The sequence below is a fragment of the Vidua macroura genome, chromosome 5 (assembly GCF_024509145.1).
Source record: "Vidua macroura isolate BioBank_ID:100142 chromosome 5, ASM2450914v1, whole genome shotgun sequence".
Classification (NCBI taxonomy): Eukaryota; Metazoa; Chordata; class Aves; order Passeriformes; family Viduidae; genus Vidua; species Vidua macroura.
The window spans coordinates 34691113-34715174 of NC_071575.1; the positions used below are offsets into that span (position 1 = coordinate 34691113).

The 24062-nt window shown below is 35.5% G+C and overlaps 1 protein-coding gene across 1 annotated transcript in view; it reads right to left on the bottom strand.

The window, feature by feature from the left end:
* The window catches only part of PTPRQ (protein tyrosine phosphatase receptor type Q), a 100000-nt gene that overhangs the window by 10492 nt on the left and 65446 nt on the right, over positions 1–24062 (bottom strand). Inside the window, exons 31-39 of the mRNA XM_053978311.1 lie at positions 23722–23880; positions 22271–22493; positions 21762–21835; positions 15660–15759; positions 14743–14871; positions 7191–7217; positions 6454–6535; positions 2102–2192; positions 619–695 (exon numbers count right to left, since the gene is read on the bottom strand). Of these exons, the coding sequence (XP_053834286.1) occupies positions 619–695; positions 2102–2192; positions 6454–6535; positions 7191–7217; positions 14743–14871; positions 15660–15759; positions 21762–21835; positions 22271–22493; positions 23722–23880 (962 nt within the window). The remainder of the gene's footprint in view (positions 1–618; positions 696–2101; positions 2193–6453; positions 6536–7190; positions 7218–14742; positions 14872–15659; positions 15760–21761; positions 21836–22270; positions 22494–23721; positions 23881–24062) is intronic.

Genomic DNA, 24062 nt, shown 5'->3' on the forward strand with positions numbered 1-24062 from the left:
TATAATTCACACTTTGAGCTTCACCAGGACAAAAATGAGATTAAAATATAGATGAAGAATTTACTGAGCGCACACAATAAGAAAATGGGAAAGTCTGGGAAGAAAGATGAGGATAAAAAATATAGTATTACTTTCTTCTTCAAGAGGCCTACTTTCATTTTCCTCCATCATAACTTCCACAAAATAAGAAGGAGCATCCCAAAACTGTTAGCCATTTCTATGAAAGTTTTCAGTTCAGTTGTCTTTGCATTGTCCTATTCATATACAACAACTTTAACTCCAGAATCAAGAGACCAAATAACACCTATCTAAACAATTTACCTCACTGGGAGCTCCACTATTGCCATTTATGAAAATGGTATGAGATAATTTATAAAAAGCAACTTGCTGGACACAGTTTTGATTATTTTTGGAAATCACTTCTTAGCAATGAAAATGGCATACGTATTTTTTTAACTTGCCATGTTTAGTGCCACAGGAGTCACTTGAATAAAGTCATGGCAACAGTGGCTATAGTGAATGAAAGAAAAATTAGAATCCTCTTTTTGTTGTGAGTAATCTTTTTACTCTTCTACCAGAAAACAAATACAGTAAAAATATGAGAGACTTTCTACTTACAGACACATAGCTGGCATTAATGTAGTCAGATCCAGGAATACCAGCATCCGGCATCAGCTTTACTCTGTTGTTATTATCTATTATGGAAGTAAAGTCTAGTTAACTAAAATATTGGTTCAAAAACCATGAAGCATGTAAAAAGTGTTCCTGGAGTGCTAAGAAATCAAAAATACTGTTATTAACAGTAACAATATTTGATGAAGTAGAACATTAATTACAGAGGTAATTTAACCTTTTTTGATTACTGTATGGTCTTTCTTCAGTATTCCAGACATGTTATAAATAATTTAAGTGGCGAATGAGCCAAAACCTCTAATTTTATGTATATATGTGAGGATTCTGTACCTAAAAGGAGCCTGTGTACTTCAAGCTATGCTGTCTTAGCACACACAGCTTCTGTGTGAATCAAAGGGCAGGGTCAGGGATCAGATAGTTTTTTCTATATACTTGCTGCCCAGGTCACTAAGCCAGATTCTGGCACTTTTATATATATATATATATATATATATATATATATATATTTTTTTTTTTTTTTACATAAAGTTAAGTCATTATTTAAAAAAAAAAAAAAAAAAAAAGTTAGGGTTTCTGATTTGGTCCCACAGTACATATACAGAAATGTCAAAATCCAAGAAACATATCATGTGTGTAACACCAGAATTTTGATGTTGGTCTTCAACTCTAGTAAAGAACATTAGAATACAAAGTTAAATATTTATGAAACATATCTGTTTATGTCTTACTGTCTGTGATGAAGATAAATTTTTAGTGACTGTGACTTAGAATATGTCTTGAACAAGGCAGTAGACAGCAGGAACAGCTGCTCTGAAAGGTTAATAGAATGTAGCATTATTAACCAAGGAATGCTATGCACTCCATCTCACATCACAGCTAATGCCTAAAATAATAATGACATTTCTTGTCTTATTAACGGAAAAATGAAGCAGTGTTGAGTATAGAGAGACAGACTCCTGTCTCTTGTGATAATATCTAGCCTGGGCTTATAAGTTATCATACAGTCACTCTGATCTTCTGTGGAACCTTTGTAGCATATGTACACATATCCACAAGAAAGCATATCCAGACTCCTGAGGTAGCTGAATGCACAAAAATGTGGATTTTATATGTTTAAAAAATTACTTCTTACTAAAGAGGGGGGGAAAAACCAATGAAGAAGAATTTTAAAGAGTTTGCTATGTGGCTTGAATTACAAAGCCAAGAAACTATTGAGGCTACAGTTTCTTGCACCTGCATATTAAAGCTTGTGAGAGCAAGTTGAAAGCTACTTGCAAATAAAACTGTCTCTAAAAAAACCCACAAAGTAAAGACGGATTACTTGACAGAAAATGATTTCATAATGTGGACATGACTGTACTGCTATTTCAAAGACAGATCAAACAAAAATACACTTGCATTCCAAATATCTGTTACACTATTGAAAGTAAAGAGCAAAATGGAGGAGTTGATCAGTAAACACACATACATGGCTTTATGTTTGGGAAACGATTCTTAGACCTGTTCCAAGGCAGATCAGCATCTGTTGAAGAAAGGTCTTCAAGAAACTTGGGAAGCTCCTGCAAATGAATAAATGTTTGTTGGAAAACTTTTCCACTTGAATTTAAAATATGACACAATCATCCAGTAAGAGGAAAACTCTACAATTTTGCAACACTGCGTTTCTAAGAACAGCTGGAAGCATTACAGAGCTTCCCACCTCACTGTCAACACCAGTTAAATCAGCAATGTTAGATGCAGCACTGCAGGCAATGCTGTCATCTTGAACAATTAAGCTTACATGAACTTTCACCTTTAAAAGCCTGGATAAAGTCAGTCTATCACCTTTTGTAATTTTCTGATATTTTTCATGAAGTCACATGCTTGGTTACCATGCCCTACTGAGTCAGACTTAGTCTTGAATAATGCCTTTTCCTGACTCCTGTAGCTTGGGAGAGTTTGTGGTACGGCATGAGAACTGATGAGAATTTAATTAAGTTGAGACAACTGACAATTAGTTATTGTTCATGAGACTGTTTGTGAAAGAGGTAGGAAGAGTTATTTTGGGTTGTACTGCAACATCATAACTGGCCATTTGTTCTACTACCGGAGGACAGAGATGGATAAATCATTCATGTTGAGGAACTTATTTGATGGGGATGTTTTTGTGCATAAACAGGTATAATTTACAAAGTTGATTAAAAGAGTTAACTTCAGAACTTGTTAATGGAGAAAATGTGTTAAAGTGATGAACTTGGTGTTAAGAGAAGATGCAGAAAACCCAGAATTCTAAATACATTGTTAACTTCAATAGAATTTTGCTTTATTTGACAAATGTTATACACAAGTCTGTTTTTTATATATATCTATTTAAGATATAAATTGAGGTCTATTTTTTGCTTTGAATGATCACAATACAAAATTTTGCTGAAATCCCTTCAAATTTGTCCTTTAGTATTAGCGGTTACTATCTGCATGGGCTACTTCCAAAAGCTGGGCAGTCTTGCTATTAGGTTCAATTATTAATTATACCCTTTTGCCGAGGTATTTGAGACAGTCTGTCTTTTATGAATAAAATTTAATGGGAATCTTCTTGCAAATAAATAAACAAATTAGAGAGGTAATGAAACATGGAAAACCAGGATGTTTTATTTCAGTCATTTTCTTTCATTGTTAATTCAAATATTTTGGTCAGCCTGCGTGTAAAACACAGTTAAAGGTGGAGATGTTAAAATTCCTCTCATTCAGAAAGCGGAAACTGTCACAAAATTTCTGTCATTGAATATTTTCATGAAGGAAGGGCATACACAAAATTCCTATTTTGAATTTTGCAAGTGCTTTGGGCCATGTCATGTGACCTTTAACTTCCCTCATTTGCCTCACTCCTCTGAGTTTTAGCTTGCCAGTTAACTACTGTAGAAGAAGCACCATTATACAGCTCTTTGTAGTAGAGAGGAAATAGAGAAGCAGATACCGTTATTTTCGTAATGATGCTTTCATAACCGAACAAGTGCTCAAAAGCCTCATACCAATTTTCTGCATTAGTAGGGATTTCAGTCTTGTCTATTATTTTCATATTTGGGGAAAGAGTATTTGGGTTTCCAGACTCAGTAACAACTCAGTCACAGAAATCATGTTTCTTTGCAAAGTCATAAAACTTTAAAATAAAAAGTTGGCATTTTGTTTACTGTAGTACATTTGTGACACTGGTTACCCTTTGAAGGATTTCATTTTTTTTACTCATGAGCAGAACTTATCATAAATTAAGTATTATGCAAGTATTTCTGTTTCAGTAATTTACCAGTTACTAGAAAAGCATAAGTTCCCAAACGTATTGAAAGATGCAGGAATCAGCTGGAAAGCTGGAAGTTTGAATAGCAGTGAGATGATGCCTGTCATCAGTTACTTTGGCTCCCTATGGTTTCTTTAAACTTGTCTTTTCTGACAAGAAATTGATCCAGGACCATTCTGAGGTCCAGATTTCCTTCTCATCACATTTATACACAGGTCTGGTTCACATGTGAACCAAGATTGACCCTGGAAGATTTCCTGGCACTGCAGTTTGGTCAGTCAAGCAAATTAGATGAAACTGGGAATGTCCATAGATTACAAGAGTAAGTGAAATAGAAAGACACACCTTTATGCTGGAAAACTCCAAACCATATTTGTTGTCTACTAACTGCCTATTGCAAATTAACTCTAGACTACTTAACCTACCAAAGCATATCTTGGAATTGTCCAGGAAGACTGCTAGGTGAAAAAATCCAAATCCAACACAGGGAATATACTACAGTTTATTAGTGTAAATTATCATATTCTCATATTTCATTCCCAGTAAACTTGAATTTATTCATCCAGAGACAGACTGAGAGCCCAAGCAAGCTCAGCACTGTGTTTTTCATAGAACCATAGAACAATTTGAGTTGGAAGGGACATTAACATAATCTAGTCCAACCACATGTTGCCATGGACATCTTCCACCAGACCTGGTTGCTCAAAGCCCCATCCAGCCTGGCCTTGGACACTTCTAGGGATAGGGTATTCACAGCTTCTATGGGAAACTTGTCCCAGTTTCACCACTTAGTTTTGTGCTTCAGATATGGGTTTATATCTTGAGCTAATCTTTCCTACACATATTGCAGGACCCTCAAGTCATTTATATAAAAGTAGAATAATGCATGTGGATAAAAACAATGCAGATCATGAGGTCTGCTTGTTTATTGCATGCATTGCCTGCTCCTGAGCATTGTCATTACCAATGTAATTTCAAGTGCACTGCTAATCCTATTGTTTATCTGTTAAAACATGTGCTACAAGCAATATAGGTACACTCATACTGAGGGACTGAACCTACCTTGAAATTCTGCCTGCCCTTGGACAAGTCATCTGGGAAGATATCACTACACTCTGAAACATGGAAGTTGAAGCTCAGAGAGAAAAAAAACCTGAAAACCTAAATGACATATAAAACTGTCTATTATAGGTTGACTATATAAATTCTTTGAAGAAGACCTCAGCTTCTTGCATTTTCCTAAATTTTAAGCAGATTGCAAAGATTTTGGTTTGATAAAACACTATTTAAGATTTAAGATGTTACAATGCTGTAAGGCATAGCCAATGTGGGTCGCACCTAAAGAAAGTAATACTAGAGACTTTCTAGTAATGAATGTTAATATGTGAAAGTGTTACTGATATTAAAACTTTTCATCTGCTCAGTCATGCATAATGTAACTATAATAATTTTTTGCTCAAGTGAAATAACACTTCTATTGCTCTGAGAAATTTATGGTGCCTTTTACTATTAAATCCAGACCAATTTTACCTAATGAGCATAACAAAAAACCTGTAGGAAATACAATTAATATTTATACACTTATATTAGTCTTTCTTTGGAAACTGAAATATTATAATCTAGCAGAAGAAAAGCCAATTGTCAAGTCTTCATTTTTGTTAATCCAACTGGTAAATTATTCATGGTAAATTTATAAATCCAAAATAATAAAGTCACTGGACACTGACAAATTATTTTTGGGCAAACAACTGTATGTGTTAAGAAAGATAATGATGATAAAGATTCTGAAATAACAAGAAGTTATTATTGAGAAAAAAATATGATACCATAAAATATTACTTAATGAAAATAGTGAAAACTTTGAGATTTAAATTTGAAACTATACATGTATTATATGATCTGTAATGTATATTTTGAGAATGAGGCCCCTTTCAGAAAGAAGGACAGGCTTGCTATTTTCAAGTAAGGAAATGGAGGCTATTCATATGGAAGCTATTCTCAAGAGCATAAGAAATATGCCCTATTACTTGTAGAGGAACAAAACGTACCATGTACAAACCTTTGATTTTCAGCACTAAAATCTATGAAAGAAAAACATTCCTGAGTTTCATGGCAGTATGGCTGAGGCCTGAAAATTCTACAGAATGAACATTAACTCTGTTTTTGGAGTTATCAGAAAAACAAACATATTTATAGCAGTTAAACATACCTGTGTATATGTTAGAAAACTCTAAATATCTTGTTCTTAGGAAACCTACATATGCAACACTAGATATGTAAAAACATAAACATGGTGGTCTTGAAATGTTGGAGACTAAAGAAGATCATCTTTGGCTGACACTAAGGTGAATAATTCTGACCAGGTTGTAGTATAGGCTGCAGAATCCAAATCAGTGTACTGTTACTTTCTAAACAATCAACCTGGTAATTGGGTATTGATTATCAAGGCTAGAGTCCTTCATGGCCTTGCTTGCTTAAAATGGACATGAAATGTGACACACGAAACAACTGAAGGTCTTGCGATGTTGTGACAACTGCCAGCAACATACCAAAAATTCTTCCTGAAACTTTAGGTTGTTGTTTGTGCAAAGTTCTTCAACATGTTGTAGAAAGGATTTCTTGCTTATTGGCCTGAAAGTAAGGACAGAAGAATTAGAAACCCATAGGGAATATCTTTGTCATTCTTGTTATATAACTGTAGTTTATTAATAAACAATATTTTCCAGTTCAATGGAAAATGATATTTATAGGCAGAAAATTATAAATTGCTTACAGCAATAAGCATACTTATTTGATTTCTTTTCGATCACTTAAAAGACAAACATTTTATCCCTTTGTTGCTCCCTCTCACAAAATTTTTAATGTTGTTAATTTTAACAGTACTGTAAGCTATCATTGTTTTTATAGGCAACAGCATTTCAAGGCGAAGTTTTGACATTAAATATGTAAACTTATTATTGCATTTTAAGGTACGTAATACTTCTTTGTCAGACAGAAAACATTGCAAGGTTTTAGACATATAAAATATTGCAGTGACTTCACTCTCATAATGACATGGTTTTTAAATCCTGAGGAGTTTAAATAACCATGTATTACTTCCCAAGCTAAAACACAGACATGCAGACTTCACCCCAGAGAGAGAGAAAGCATTTCTCCAGTTACCATGCAATTAGTCATGCTTTTATGATTTATACGCAGCTTGGAGGTTTTTTCTAACAAACATTGAGGAGAGAACCACAGTGAGACTCAGTGATGAACACAACATAAAAATCTTTAGTAAACTTACTTGATGGATTTTCTATAACTAAGTAACCTGAAATAGAGATCTTTGTTAAATGTAGCAAGCTGAGAGTTAACCAATATTGTACATTTTAATAGGTTCTAGATTAAATACCATGTACCTAAAGATTGGTTTCCCATATAGATTCAAACTTAGATACCTTTGGTGATTGTCTTTATTAGTTTTTATATCAGGTATCAGCAGGTATGAATTACATAGTTACAGTTTCTATCATTTTCTTTAGATCACTTTACAGTGCTCTGTGCTCATATCGCCCTGGGAAACCCATACTTGCTGCACACTACTATATACACATAGACAGGCTTCATTTTGCATTCTTTACCCAATATCATTCTTCTAAGGGCCATTTCAGATCATCAGGATAGGATCAATCTAATCTGACTGAACACAGACACCTATTTCTCAGTCATTCCAGATTGCTTTTTACAATCAATGAGGAGAAATAGGTGTATTTCATCTCATTTGAAGCAGATATCTAAAATGAGTCACAGATAAATCATGATACTGGTGTGCCTCTACAGAAACCACAACTGTGATTGTTTTCTGAAGATTTTAAAAATTTGTGTCCTGGTTTTATCTTCATTTTTCACATGTTAGCGGCTGTCTCTGTATATGCCGATTTTAAAAACTGTGATACATATTAAATCTTTAACTTGATCTCACAGCAGGTTTCATGAAGACAAAACATGGGCATCTATACTCAGAGGACTTTCAGATGGCCTTGAAACTTGGTCACAATTGCCTCTGAATGGATTTAGAAACCAAATTTTGAGCACTCAGACTCAGAAAGCTTGTCTAAAGGAAAAAGTAAAAAAAGTTTGTAATAATTCAGTTTAAAAGATAACCTGCTCCTTTGAAAAACTCTAAGTACCCCTTTTATGTGTCTGTTCCTCCAAATATACATTCTTACAGAAAATACTATGAAAAGTATTCTATAATACAAATGTATACTGTATTGCTGTCATAATTTTAATAGAAAAGGAAAAAATTGCTTTAAAAATAGTTTATGAAATTATTCTTAATTATTTAAATTTTAATTGAGATAATAAAATGATATTAATAAAATTGTTGAATAATTTGTTATTAACCATCAGAGAAGTTAATTTCAAAGCTATGAAAGATATCTTTGTGGTACATACTTTTTTAGAGCAGTTATCCTGAAATAAAGCAAACTGGCTATGAAAGTCTCACTAGATCAGTCTCACTGGAATTAAAAGTATCCACAGAAATAAAAGTGCTTATTAAGAAGGACAACTGAAGGACAGCTTTAGAGTGAAAAAGAAGATAAGAAAGCATGCCACTCTATTCAGAATGTTTAGACATGTAGCTTGTGCTCATTGTATCACATAAGTTGTTTGCATTATGTGGCAGACGAAACTACCTTCTCGTAATATTGGCAACATTATAGAACTAAAGTTTCCTAACAACAACAACAAAAAAAAAGACTTTTAATAGCTGTAGCAAAGTACTGCACACAAATATATATTTGTGTTTGACTAGAACAGAAACTTTTTTGTAGGCTTTTTTTTTCTGGTCAAAATTTTAAGCAGACTTTGATGGTAAGTTACACTTCTTTTTCCTTTGAATTCACCTATCTCCACCACAGAACAACAGAAAAAAGTTATGTCCCACTTGACATTCCAGTAATTTTTCAAATACTCTCCTCTCAAATTTTTAGCAATGAAGGTCTTACTGCATGAAATTTGCAATAAGAAAATGCAGTTTGGTCATTAGTAAATAAAAATTACTTTTGTGCTGTACGTAAGCAATCCAGGTAGTCCATTTAGTGTTTCAGTGCTGAAGGTACATGGATCCAACAGTGTTTTTTTTAAGAAGCAAGGCATCTATGGGTTAACACTTCAACCTATCTGTAGGAATTTAATTGATTTTTAGAACTACTGAACTGTCTGTCACACTTTTTTTAGTAGCAAGTGTACATAGCAGTAGCTTGGCAGCTCAGAAAATAAGATGATTTACTTAAAAGTGCTTCTAGGAAAGTTAATGTCTAACTTGTCTGACTGTGGCAAAGGTGTTGGCTTTGTTGTGTAACGATCTTCAGAAGGGATGAATTTTGTGTTCTCACGTCCAAAGTCCAAAGACTTCCAGCAATTCTCAGTTTCAGCATCCTTAGGCTTAAAAAAATAGTATTTTTTCTACATTTCTTGACTTGGACTATACAGAGTAATAATCTTACAGTATTTTGTCAATGAACTAAAATTCATGTATCTGTAGTCTTGTCTTCCACATTTCCCAGTGGTTTGCATAAAACTTAAAAATATAAGTATCACTAGGTCTTGATGAGCACAATTTAGTATCAAGCCACAAAGTTGAAAATTTCCCTATTTCAGCTGGACCATTTCAGATTCCCACTTGCCTGACTTTGATATGAGGAAAGAAAAACATTCTCTAAAATAAAGAATGCTTTATAGCTTTAAATCTGATTTTCTTTTAAACAGGGTATTGTTTCATGTGTGGGTTTTTTTTAAAGACCATCAAAAATCTGAATCACACTCAGATTACATATGATAGAGCTAGAAAGAAGCCATTTATTTATGTTGGCAATGATAACTGAAGACATTGTCACACAGACTCAGCTTTCTCTCTGGGTCAATCATCTGAAATCCACAGGGAATTAAAACTTCATCCAACCAGAAAACTACAGAAATTACTATGTAGGCAAAAGCCTTAACTCATAAGCACCACTGACACTTCCTAAGACCAACAGAGGAACTAATTTTTAAAAAGTTAATTGAGAGTAATATTGAGCTTAACACTTGTACATATTAAAGGCCTAAGGAAAGAGAACACATGGTCATTTCTTCCATTGTACCAGGACACATACATTCATAAACCTTGTTCTCCTGGAACACAAATTTCAGGAAGCCTATTGTTGATAGCTGATTACTAAAGGGAAACCTGTTGAAGAAAAAGACAAGGCGGAAGCCATGCCTATCTCTACTCAAAGGAAGACAGGTCTGTCTACACAAAGAAAGTATCAGGCTGGTCTATAGAAATAAATGTGTGTGCAAAATTGTTACGTCAAATATCGACACCCACTGAATGCATAGTATATAGGAAATATAGGATCAGACAATAATTTTCTATACAATACGTTTCTATAAAGAGTTTTAATTACCTGGCATTGGCAGGGGCTACAGTGTCTGTAATGCAGAAATATTTCTTCTGACCCTGCTTTCTTGACAAGTTGTCTCACATAGAGTGAAACAAAAGCCTCAAAGAATCAACCACAAGGTTCAGCTTCTCAAGGAAAGATTTTTAAAAAGCAGGCCTCTAAATGGGTTTATCCTTGCTGTGGAAACCACTGCAAAAATAGGGTAGAGGAATAGAGAAGTTGTCTCCTAGGTAAGCACCTGGAACAGGGAAGAGTTACTTGTATCTCACGAAACATGGTGCACACTGAAAATTTAAGGATAGAATCTATTTACAGAAGATTAGTGTCTGCTTTGAAGAGTGACTTGGCAAACCCTGTGGAACTGTTGTAAGTAAGGCAAGTACATCCAGTATATATATATCTTCAGCGAGCTTAATGAAACAGTGTTTAATCCAGTTCAGATTGATGGGCTATGTATGTTTTGAACAATGTTGTTTTTTACTGTTGTCTCACACCATCTCCACCATCACAGAATGCAATGTATGTCCCAAACATTCAAAATTAGCATTTGGGATTCATAAGGATCTCATTTTCCACTAAATGCAGTAGGACTTAATTCCCTGCATGCCCTCTGAAATGACATCCAATTGATCAAATGTTTAACAAAGACTTGCTGAGAGTGAGTGTATATGTACTAGCTAGCATCAGTAATTTTAGCCACTTAAGTTTGTAAATTATTTTTTTTTATTATTTTAATTAAGTTGAATGACTACTACTGGGATTTTCCTTTGATTTCCTGGTCCAAAGAAAAAATGTTACCCCAAAAAACTTTCAAAATTATTGAAATGGAATGCTTGGCATTTTTTAATTTCTCTTTTCCTACTCAAACTGACTTTTGTAGTGCAAAATACTTCATATTAAAAAAGTTATAAAAATGTGTGAAATATAATGTTTTTATTAACCTATACTGAATGTTTTCTGAGCTGTTGAATTTTTGATCTAAGAATGATGAAAAGTATTTCCAGCCATATTCATACAGAACAGAATTTTTTTTTCCAATTTATTGTTTTTCTCATGAGATACCAGCAGCAAAAATTTTCTGAGAATATGAGCCAAGTTCATAAGCCCTGATCCACCAAGTATGAGAGAATGTCTGAAGAGACAATGGATGGAAGACAGGCAAGAAGGAACTCATGGAGCAGGCTGGAATATTTTGATTCTGTGGATGAACTCTGTCAGCTGCAAGTGTGTGCCTTTATTGACTTATAGTAGCTGAATAATATAATGTCAGAGTAGTGACAAAAAAAGCTGTTTTCCAGAATACCCCCTTCAAATGAGCACTGAATGGGATGATTAGTAGGTGGAGGGAACAAATCTATATTGTTCTGTTTATAACCTAGGATTTTCACCCAAACTCCCCATTGCCCTTTCAGGGTGAAGCTGGACCAGATTTCAGTAGATTTACTGCTGCCTGAAAAATACAAACATGCCAGTCTGGTAAAGGAATCTGCCCATCTCTGCCCTCCTCATACACTTGCAAGATGCCACAAACTGGAACAGAGCAAGCTCTGCAAACACAGCTGAGATAGATGCCTAAAGGCAGCCAGTGTAGATAGTGCAGATGCAGTGATGCCCATTCCAAATGCATGGGAAATTTGTGAAGGTTAGACTGCAGTCACCAGCATTAAATACTATAATTAAACATGCTAACATGTCACTGCTTTAGCCACAAATTATGAGAATGATAGGGTCAACACAAGAACTGGAACTGTGATTGAGTTCAGCATAGCTGTTCCCTGGTGACAACAGGTACAAAAGTTCTTTCATGCATCTGTGGAAATCTAAACACAGGAAACAAAAACATTTTAGTTATTAGGTTTTGCAGTAAGCTGCCTTAGTATATGCTGCCATGATTCTGCCAGCTCCCTGATATAACTCCTCATTACCAGGAAGGGTTAACTAGATTAAAGACAGCACTAGAAACACCTAAAATGTCCCTTTTGGTTATTGACTTTACCAGAACAGAATATTATATATAGTGAAAGATTCTTTAAGGCTTAAAAAAAAAAAAAAAAAAAAAAAAAAAAAGCCAAAATGAACTAAAAAAATTGAACAAATAAATCATATCCTGCCCCTCATTACTAGATGTATGTTATCAAGGAGAGTTCCTTGGAGGCACATTTTCTGTCTTCCAGATGAAAAGATGTCATGAATCCTGTCCTGAGGAGCTCTCAATTAGTGTCTGCACTTCATCAGTTTGTCATAATGTTCAACAAAGGACCTGCGCAAGGAGCCTACTGTAGCTTCAGTGCCACTATGGTTTGAAAAATAATAATCCAAAATTTCAACAGCTACATCATGTGCCTTACAGTGACAGAAGTAGAAAGTGTTTGTTTTTGGCCATTAAAGGACAGTTGAAAGGCAGGAAGAGGAAAATAGAGATGGAAGGACATAACAAATTGCAAACCAAAAAGTGAGACTGACTCATTAAAATAAGGGTGATGTAACTATAACTGCTGAAGCACTGTTCAGTAAAGGTCTTGCTGTGCATAAATCACATAATGAAGTGTACATAAGTATGAAATATTATAGTTTTCAATTACCCTTTAGAGTTTGAGACTGTAAAAATTTGAAATACACATAATTTTGACAGAAAAGTGGCAGAATGTTATCTGCAAACCAACAAAGAATTTCACTGCATGGATATGTTGCTAAGATTGTTGGGACATAGTATGAAAGAGCTGCAGTGTGAGTACAAAAGATAGTTGAGGAAAAAATCAAATTTCTCTTAAGTATATATATCCTAACTTCCAAAGAAACAACATGTTTCTCATGTCACGTTTACACTGCCTTTGTTTCAAGGATAGAGTGTTTATATCAGGACTATATTGTCATACTATGTTATAATTTCCATTTAAAAATTACCCTGGTTTATTTGAAAATAGTCATGAAAGTCCTATAATTCAACATTAGGGACTAACAATATACATGATTTCATGATGAAAAATACCATTGTTTGCCATTAGAATATCTGCAAAGATTGATGTTTCATTTTGATTAGGTATATCATTCAATATAGTACGATAACACGCAGGTTAAGAGAACAGAATGGAAAACACACCATGTTGCTTCAATAATATAAAAACTTACTGGATGACAAAAATCTCCTTGCGTCTGAAGAAAAATGAAGAGTATCTGAAAGTAAAATCCATTAACACTTTAGTACATAAAGAACATTAGTACTAATTCAGCTAACAATGTGGAAACAAGATAATTTTGAAAATCCATCAAGATCATTTATCTGAGGCACAGTTACTGCAGTGCATTGACAATGGTTCTGCTTCAGAGGATGCTTTGCTCTGTTATTAGCAGGTACTAAATTCTGCTATCTGAACAAGTGCCCCGCACAGGACATACCCCAACCCTTACGTCAATGAGTTCCAGATGATTCCCAGTATGTTTTCTCATCTGTTCCAAGCAGCCATTCTTTTGTGCTCTATTTTGAACAGGTTTGTACATGCAATCAACTTACTCTGTACCACACACAGACATACACAAAAACCCCAGGTCAACAGCTACAACCTTTCATCTTCCAGCTATTCCTAGTCTGCAACAGTAGGATATTTGGCTACTAGGGCAAGACTATTTTAGGCTTCTCATCTTTAAGGAGACTGCCTACCACAGTGTTTCATCTGTGAGACAGCAGGGAAAATACAGACAGGTGAGGAACGTCCACCAAATATTTCTAACACAGTTGGATGTCATATATTATTGATAATCACCATTATTTTTATTTGTTGAGTAATATCAACATTTCTGGCAGTCAAAAAGCAGTTCTTCTGATAAATATCTGTGACAAGATTTCTTGTCAGATACAAAATGTGAATTGTTGCATGCACCTTAAATGAATAAATGGTAGGATAGCCAGTGTGCTAGGCTCCACAGAACCCCAGATGTTATGCCAATCCCTTTTATAAAAAAAGACAAATGCTTTCAAAATGTCAATTAAACAATGACAGATTTTTTTCTTGAGCTAGTTGATTTGTTCTTGAATTAGCTGGCAGGGACTTCTAGGAGTCTGGCTTTTTCAGAAAGATTTTGTAAGTTTGCAGCCTAAACAAAAAATTGGGCCATTAAAAACACTCGGAAATTCTGCATGTTTAAAATATGCAACCCTTCTTTGGCTAACAATTAAACAGTGATTTGCACTTAGATTTTTATCTTGTTGTAAAAAGAGCTTAAGATTAAGAGATTTTCTAAAAGCTGGTGAGAAGTGTCTTGAGGATGGAGGTCATTCTTTGAAAAAGGATCTCAATGACCTGTGTAAATAAGAACAGCACAAACATTTCCAAACAAGCAAAGGTCAGAAAGGGGTCATGGCTACAGACCCTTTGGACTACTGTTTTGCTTACGGAGTATGCTTACCGTGTAAATCTCTCATCCTTCAGCTCCAGGTCTGCCACTGTGATCAGCTGATCCAGTTTGAATTTTGTGTCAATAATTTCAGCATCTCGTGGGGAGTATGTGCCTCCCTCTTTTTGCTTTTGCCGAATTCTAAATGGAAAATAATAGTCAAAAATACACATGCAAAATATTTAAGGACACATATGTCAATACTTTGATTTGACAGGCTGAAACTGAAAAATGGTTGCCAAGAATACTTCCTTGGCTTTTATTTAGTCAAACTGTAATTTAGTAATTGTAATTTAGTCAAATTTATGTTGTCTAAAATTCAGATGAAAGAATCTACATGCTGTATTCTTTTAGTTTTCCTACATAAATTCTTTGGTAATGCCTGAATAATGCAGCTAAGTAAGAACAGAACTGATGAATGAGAAAACTAGCATCATGTGTGCAGTACACAGCTGCTTCTTTACATGGATATTTTGTTCAGAATTTGAATTAAAACTCAATTTGTGTTCCCCATGTGAGAACTCAATGTATTTAACTGATAAATTTATTAGGAAGACAGAAAATGTAATTGAGATTATTTACTTCATACCCAGCTGAAGATAGTATTAGCCATCACAATAACTACAACCAGCTGACACTCTGATCTGTCACTAGAGAAGTGGCTCTGAAAAGTTAAGAAAGGCTACCACTCTGATTTTCCCTCTGGAGAAGTTGGATTTTCTTCATCTATGGAGGTTACCCTCACTAGACAAAATTTTTGTGAGTCTCTCCCTAAAGTTCTACATAAAAAAAAAAAAAAAAAAAACCTAAAAAAAAAATCAAGACATTTTGAAATTACAGATTAGTTCCACTTATAGGACTGTTTCAACTTCTTTAAACCACTTTTGAGTGTTTTCAAGCCAGCTATGGCAATGATATATAAATTTCACCTTGCAAAAGCATATACTGCAGCCACCAAAAGAACGACTGAAAGTATACACAAAGTAACAGCAAGGACAACTTCTACAGATCTTCCTGTCAGTCCTTCACCTGCAACAGAAAGTGGAAAGGTAACATATCATAGATTCTTTGGAATTTTTAGATTTCTGACAATATGAAATCAGGGAATAATGAAAGACAGACCCTTTTAGTCTCCATATAACTGCACCCATTTTATGTTTGTTGAAGAGCTGCTTCAGAAAGAAAAGTATAACAAAAACAGAAACAGTTTATGTAAGGGTTCCTCAGCATTGCTGATCTATCCAACACATTATTTTAATACAGCTGTATGTGCAGGTGTTGCCTGGTGTTTTTCAGTTTTACTTGCTAAACAGATTAAGGTTGTGGGAATCCAGGGCATCCCGCCCTGGAAGGTCTGGGACCCTGGCAGGGGGTCAGGAACTCTCCTGTACAGAGCCCCGAGAGACACTGTCTCTGATCTCTGTCCATGGAAAAGTGTTTTCAATCTTACAGGATAAATTACGAGCTCTGAGTGTTTGATATAAGTAGTAATTAGTGTGGCATGGGTGCAAAAGTAGAATTTTAGGATTCTAGATAAGGGGTTCAAAGGGGGCAAGATGGAGGAAATTTGGCGTGTCTTGTCCTTTTTCTTCTTCATGTCCTCCATGTTTCACTGTGGTGTTGGCATTTTTCTACTGGTTTAGGCTGGGGCCACACTATTCAACATAGGTGATAGATATTGGCACGTTATTGTAAAGATAGCACACATAGTTTCTAGTATATAATGTTTGTAACATCCCACTGAGGGGCAGAGCCCCGCACGCTATCCTGCAAGACAGACCTGCTGCAGGTCAGAGAGAACATATTATAGATAAGCAAGAATAAACAACCTTGAAAACCAGCACAGACAAATTACGACTTCTTCTTTGGCAGCAGGGCTGAAAGACAGAGACTCTACAATCTCAGGAGCATTTAAATATCACAGATTCCAATATAAGGTCAGTCTATACTGCAGTAACATCAGTCTGGCCTGAGTTCAGCTCCTGCTTCAGCCTCTGTGCAGGACTGCTCCAGCTCCTCAAGTGGAAAAGGGAGAGCACAACTCCAAAGCAATGAGACTTGCAGCTGCCACTCAGAGACACAAAGTAAAACATACTACTTTTAGAGGCATTTTAAAGGTGCTGAAAGAACTGAACTAATGATGAGATCTGAACTTTCTGGAATTAATCTGCTTCACTGACCATTAACACATGCTCCTGGTTTATGTGAGAATTGGTGATATTGTTAGGAATAGCCTCCAGTAGGTCAAAAGTAATCATAAAGGACTCTATGACAGAAAAGTAAAGGTGTTGGTATTCTAATCAGTCCTTCCAGGTGAGAATGAAAGCTCATTCAGAAATTGATAAACTGTTTAGATTAGTAGTTTCTAGGCCTCTTTTTGAACTTTTATAATGCTAAATTTCTGTGACTCATTTAATTTCACACCCTTCCTGTAACCCTGTACATAAAACAAAATTCACCCTCTTTTTCTCTTAGGCAACAGTGAAAATAAGAAAAGCAAGGGAATTTTACTGCTGGTATTGTTTTCTTTTTTTTGACATTTACCTCCACTTGCTGGCCCACTGTAGAAAAACTTAGCTCCTGTTTAGTCTCAAGGAGAAGGAGAAAATGTACTGCTTCCTGCCATATGAAATTATTTCCCAGACAAGGAACGACATCCTCCCTACTGGAAACACTGGGGAACACCATAGTCTTGGCTTTGTGATTTTTTGGATTTGAGAGTATATTGCAAATGAACTGGATTGATGTACACAAGAAAATGTGAGTAAAATTCAAAATGATCCTGATTTATCTGAAGTCACCTTAAACCAGAACTTTTGTAAGAACAAGTGCATGGTTCTACATATAGGCAGGAATAATCAGCTACAATAATACAGCATAGGAAACAGTAGGCTAGGTAGAAATTTATCAGAAGAAAGTGTGAGATTGTAAACTGACACCAAAACGAATAGGCAATATCATGCCTATGTATGAAGTGACAGACAACAGAATTCAGTATAGTTTGAAAAACACCTGAAGCAATCCTTCCACTGCATTAGTAAAATTTTAGATTCAACACTGGACATTACATGGTAAGAAAATATTTAATCTTAGGTAAAGATAATGGAATGGAAAAGCAAGTACATACACAAATGTTTCAATGAGAAAATGAATGAAAAAGTTCCTGCCACTCACTTTTCACTGTGATAGGGCAAAAGTATTAGCAATGTGGAAGAACAGAAGAATATCCAAGGGAACCTCTTACAAAAGTTCTACCTATTTTGCACTGAACATTGAAGTCTATGTTAAAATATACAATTAACATTAATCAAAAAATGCAGATGTTATTAAACAAAACAGTGCTGTTATAATGCTAACCAAGAATTAAAAAAACCCACATTTTCTCATGCTTCTTTGCAACAGGGGAGGACTAAACATATCTCTGTAGACATATCTGTAGATAATCATGGGCATGGAAAAGGAGACAAAATAGTGAATATCATGATATGTAATTCCGAAGTGCTGCATTCAATACATGATGATAAAAATTGCAATAATAAAATCCCATAAGGTTGGTTTTGATGCAAAAGATAGTGTCAGGAAATCCCATTTTGATTATTTTCTGTCTCATCAGCTTTATATTTAACATGGAAAAGGTACACTTACACAGGACTACCAGTTGCCCCACAGTGATCTACAGAACATTTGGAGTTTACAAAAAGGTTACAAGCTGCCTTAATGTATTATAAGTTTAAACAGTATTTATCACTGTACCTTGATTATCTCATGCAAAAATGCTGAGCTTTCATTGTAGCATGGACAATATGAGAGTCATGCAATGAGAGTCATGCATTGTGAGGAAGAAACTCCACCTCTCCAGGTCAAGAGGAAGGTTGTGGTACACCAATATGATTGGGTGGGACCTATTAAAATGTATCCTTTACTATAATTAAAAAAACATTATTCCAGCTGTATATTCCCATGACTTCTGCTTCAGTGTTCCTCCCTAACAAAATTCCTATTATCTACAAGAGCATCTGACATGTCTCACAAAACGATTTCTCAAGATTTTCCATATTTTTTTCTGCTTCAGATATGTAATATTAAATTGCACCAAAAGGTTAACTTGCTGATTTTCCAGATCAAAGATCTTTTATATCAGTGGATTTAAAAACCAGAGGTTTTTTTGAGCTGTTATGAATACCTCTGCCAGAATTCAAATTGAGGTTTCAGCTAATAAAATGAAAGTGTAAAGTTGGAAGCCCACAGATTTCAGAGATTATTAATAAAGAAGTTAACTGATTTAAAATCAAATTGCAATTCAGATTTCAGGCAGCATAAATTTCTTCTGGGGAGTGGCTGATGTTATGAGTGCAATAGAAGTAATTAGGTTGCAAAGATTAATAAAAGCTCACTTTTTGGCATGTTTTCTGAGTTATATTTTTAGAGCAAGCTGGAAGTTCCTATAACCAAGCAAGTTTTCTAAGGAAACTCTTGGGCAAATTTCCTCATGCTATGTGTCTCAAGAGTGCTCTATCTTCAGGACCATTCATCTGCAGTACTTGCATCACTTGTGATATATCAACTTAGTGTTAATTTCCCAGCACTTTTAAGAAAGCTTGCAAAGAGCTTTTGATTATCTATTCCACATAAGATGGAATTACTCTGAAATTTAGAAGCTCTGAAATTTAGAAGCTAAGACCAGACAAAAGTATGCTGTAGTCCAGTCTTAGACTTCAAAAAGCAATGCTTGATGTTAAAGTTTAGCACAGAAGGCATTGGATGGGTATGAGTAGACATGGATATCTGAGGAATTTATCCCTGTTTTGGTATTTTCTCTATTACATTTTATTCAGTATACAAACAGATCTTGCTTATATATCTTGTACAAGGTAGAAAATGTCACAAGTTTTCAGTAACAATGCATAAGGCAATGAATTACTCTATCTGCCTGCCACTAAGTATTGCAGATTTTTTTGTTAAAAAGGAGAAAATTGCCCAGAAGACTGAATACAGTTGGACTCATTTCCAGTAAATTTGTTTTCCCTGATTGGACACACTATCTTTCCCTTACTGGGAAAAATATTTGCTTCATTTGCTTAAAAATTTAAACTCAAAACATATAAAGAGAACTTTTATGTTGCACTTTCCAAAGCATTCTGGGCTGGAGAAATAGTGCCAGATCCTTTCAGAACATTCAGGTAATGAATTAGCATTTCAGGGTCTTCAGTATCAGATCATGTAACAAATTCCTAAAATGGATTAGATGAATAAGGGAGCTCATATCACAGAAGATGAATGCCAAATGAAAAATATGTTCCCACTAAAATTCTTCTGGATACTCATCTAGTTGTCTTGATATCCATTTCCAGAAATTCAGGGCTAAGGCTTAGCTAAGTAAGTTTCTGACTTACAAATATATTAAAAGAACTTACAGATCTTATTGCAATCTGCTACAAGAGATGTCATTCCCAGTTTTGGAGGTATATCAACATGGCCAAGAAGGAATTGTGTTTGATTTCAGACCAAATAACTGCTGGCCTATTTGCTAGTCACTTTAGAACCAGATGAATTCTATTTGACAATATTAATTTATTAATTCATATGGAGCTTTGTCTATATCTAAAGGATGAAGGGGCCAAAGGGTCATGCCTTCAAATGACCTGCCATTAAGCTCACTAGAATATAATCATACAATCATTTAAGTTGGAAAAGACCTTTAAGATCATCAAGTCCTACTGCTAACCCAGCACTGCCAAGGCCACCACAAATCCTGTCCATAAGTGCCACATCTACACATTTTTTAAATACCTCCAGGGATGGTGACTACTTTCCTGGGCAACCTGTTCAAATGCTTAATGCTATTTCTGTGAAGAAATTTTTCCTTATATCTGATCTAAACCTCCCCTGTCACCACATTTCCTCTTATCGTATTGATTGTTACCTAGGAGAAGAGACAGGCACCTATCTTGCCACAACCTTCTTTCAGGTAGAGAGTGATAAGATCTCTCCTGAGCTTCCCTTTCTCCAACCTAAATGTCCCCAGCTCCCTCAGCTGTTCCTCACAGGACTTGTGCTCCAGACCCTTCATCAGTTCCATTGTCTTTCCCTGAACACACTCCAGCACCTCAATGTTTTTTGTACTGAGCTCAGAACTGGACACAGGACTCGAGGTGTGGCCTCACCAGTGCCAAGTACAGGGAGACAATCCTTGTCTCTGCTGGCCACAATATTCTTGATCCAGGCCAGGATGCCATTGGCCTTCTTCACCACCTGGGCACACCCTGGCTCATGTTCAGCTGCTGTTGACCAGCACCCCCAGGTCGTTTATCCCTTGGGGATCATTCCAGCCACCCTGTCCCCATCCTGCAGCACTGCACAGGTCCAAGCGCAGGACCCAGCACTTTGCCCTGCCAAACCTCATCCAGCTGGCCTTGGCCCATCAATCCAGCCTGTCCAGATCCCTGTGCAGAGCCTTCCCACCCTCCAGCAGATCAACACTCCTGCCAAACTTGGTGTTACCTGCAAACTGACTGAAGGTGCCCTAGAGCCCCTCAGCCAGGTCATCAACAGGGACATTAAACAGGACTGTCCAAATAGTGAGCCCTGGGGAACTCCACTAGGAACCAGCCAGATGAACTCCATTTAACCACCATTCTTTGTGCTAAGCCACCCAGCCAATTTGTCATGCATCCAGTACTTGTTCCACATCCAACACAGAAAGAAACAGCACAAAGAGAATAGCTACAATAGTTTGCCAAACAAGATGAACTATCCTGGCAACATTTTTATTGGTATAATTGAATCTCTGCAAACAAACTTCATCAATACTGCCTCTTCATTTAACGGTCCAGGCTGATGTAGAATCCCTTGACTACTTCAAAAGGACATACAAGGCAATGGATATATTTCTTCAGCCATTCTAGTTAAGCTACATCCAATAAACATAGAGATTATTGACTTCCCAGAAACCACTGTATTAAAAAGAAACATGGAATTGTGTAGACTCTTTAGAAATAGAGAAATACTTTAGTAAATTACAGTCTTCTTACCCAATGTTTTGACAGGGTCAGAATAGTCAGAATCTGTAAACTGCCCTTTAATGTTAGTTGCTCTGAACTTAAATCTGTGAAAGAAAACGAGGAAAAGTAATGAAATAAAGTTTATATGCATTTTCTTAAATATGGTTTAACTTACAAACTAAAATAATATATTTAAGTTTAGTATAACATAATTTTAAATCATTATTCACCTGGAAAAGTGACATTATGACAGACATCAAGAACTCAGTGTCAAAATCTTAAATGTATAAAAAACCCCAATGTGAAATACTTATCTCAAATTTGGATTTATTTAATTTAAGAACTCAATAAGCATCTTCATTTGCTTGAAAATTTTGTAAAAAGAGCTAGGCTCAGCCAAAAAAATTAAAATTAGATATGTATGATAATCAGTTCAGTCTCCTCCTTTTCTAATTTAACTATATGTTTTGAGTGTTTGCATAAATCTGTATTGCACTTAAATCTTTCTCTTGGACAAACATGGAGACAGATGTACTTACAGGTACTGCCTTCTTGGTTTCAGTGGGCCGTTACATATTTTGTCTTGACTGCCTGGTATCAGACATGTAGTATCAGCACCTATGACATATATCTCTTCTTTCCCATTCAGATCTTCTTTTCCTTCTATGCATGGTGGGTTTGGAAAGCCTTCATTTGTAAAATATGGCCTTGGTCTGTTGAAGTAGGCATCATACCACTTTGTAACATTCCCATCATGCTGAGCTATTGTCAAAAAAAAAAAAGTAATAGATACGATTTACATTCTAACCAGACTGCAATTAAAGAAGTTATGTAGAAAATTATTTTTTAAGAGCTTAGCACACTATTGGTGCAATTCACACAAATGAGCCTATAACTGAATTTGCACTTAAACCCAAATTTCCTTACAATCCACACTATCCACGTTTTGTCAACTCTGAGTAAGCCAACTAAATCACATCTAGAAAATCTGAGGGGCAATTTCACGCAGCAGTTCCGTCTGTAAAGTATACTACTTGCACAAGATACTCGACCTTGAAACTGAGCATGGCTAGCTAGCAAAGCCAGTAAAAACTCTTTTGTCTGAATACAGTAACAATTATTTCATAAATTAAATTACTAGATTTCCATACATGGACGGTACCCAGCAGCTCATGAGAAAAATTTTCACAGTGTTGCTTAGCATGGCATTTGTTTATCTTTCAGTTCAAGAGAATCTTCACTGCAATAGCTATGAAGTAAATGTCATTAGGATTAGTGCAAAAATGGAAAATTCAGAAAAAGGTGAGACACTTAAGGTGCATTCACTTAATGTGCATACTTTACTTCTATACTTTGAAACCAAGTAAAATAAGGCTTTTAAATACCTGGAGTCTGTCCTTCTTAGGTAAAGTAAGCCTGACCATGAGATGTCCCATCATAAAACTCCCACTCACTTTGGTAAGCAATTACTCAAAAGGTTTCACAGCACTGTTCACACAAGTAAATGATCATCAGCCCGTACAAGGGAATAAACATTCTTACCCACAGTCTGCAGAGGGGATTTATATAACTCTCTGCCCCCGTAATGAAATGGAAATATCAACTGCACATGGCTGCATTATTTTACAGGCAACACTAATAGCAACAGAAGAATAACTTTGCCAAACCCCAAAAGTCTCATATTTATTTCTACTCACAAATGTCAAATGTTGGGGTGTTTTTCAAGGAAACAGAAAATAAAGAACTATAGTGATAAAATTAGGGACTGAATAATATTGTTGGCTTTAAACAGCATGGAAGACACTTCACAGGAAAGCATTCCCAGAATCCGGTACCCAGCCCACATTGTATGCCCTTAGTGTGGTTGCTACAGCAGAAGTGACTTTGTTGTCTGTCTTCTAAAATGAAATTACTGAAATCCAAGAAACAAATGAAAAAGACAAACAGCCTGAACCTGAAAACAGTTTTCAAGGGAATTTATTAACTCTACCTCCAGCTTCCGCAACAAGAACTTGTATCTTCTTGATAGGGCCATGATCATCACTGTAATAACATATTGGCATTCTGATTGTAATTGTTGTAGCTGTGACGAGTAATGCTCCATTGGTATCATAAACTGGTGCTGGTTTCTTTTTGGGCCTTGGCGGTTCTGTTTTTAAGTAAAGATATACCACAGAGTTCTGTTTTACAATATTTTTACTGCAGGTACAGGCACACAGCTGAGTTAAGCAAAAAAAAATCTCCAGCATATTTTCAGGGACTATTTAATGTTCTACTTACTGTCTAAAGCCTCTAAAAACTATATTCTGATAAATGCCTACATATATAATT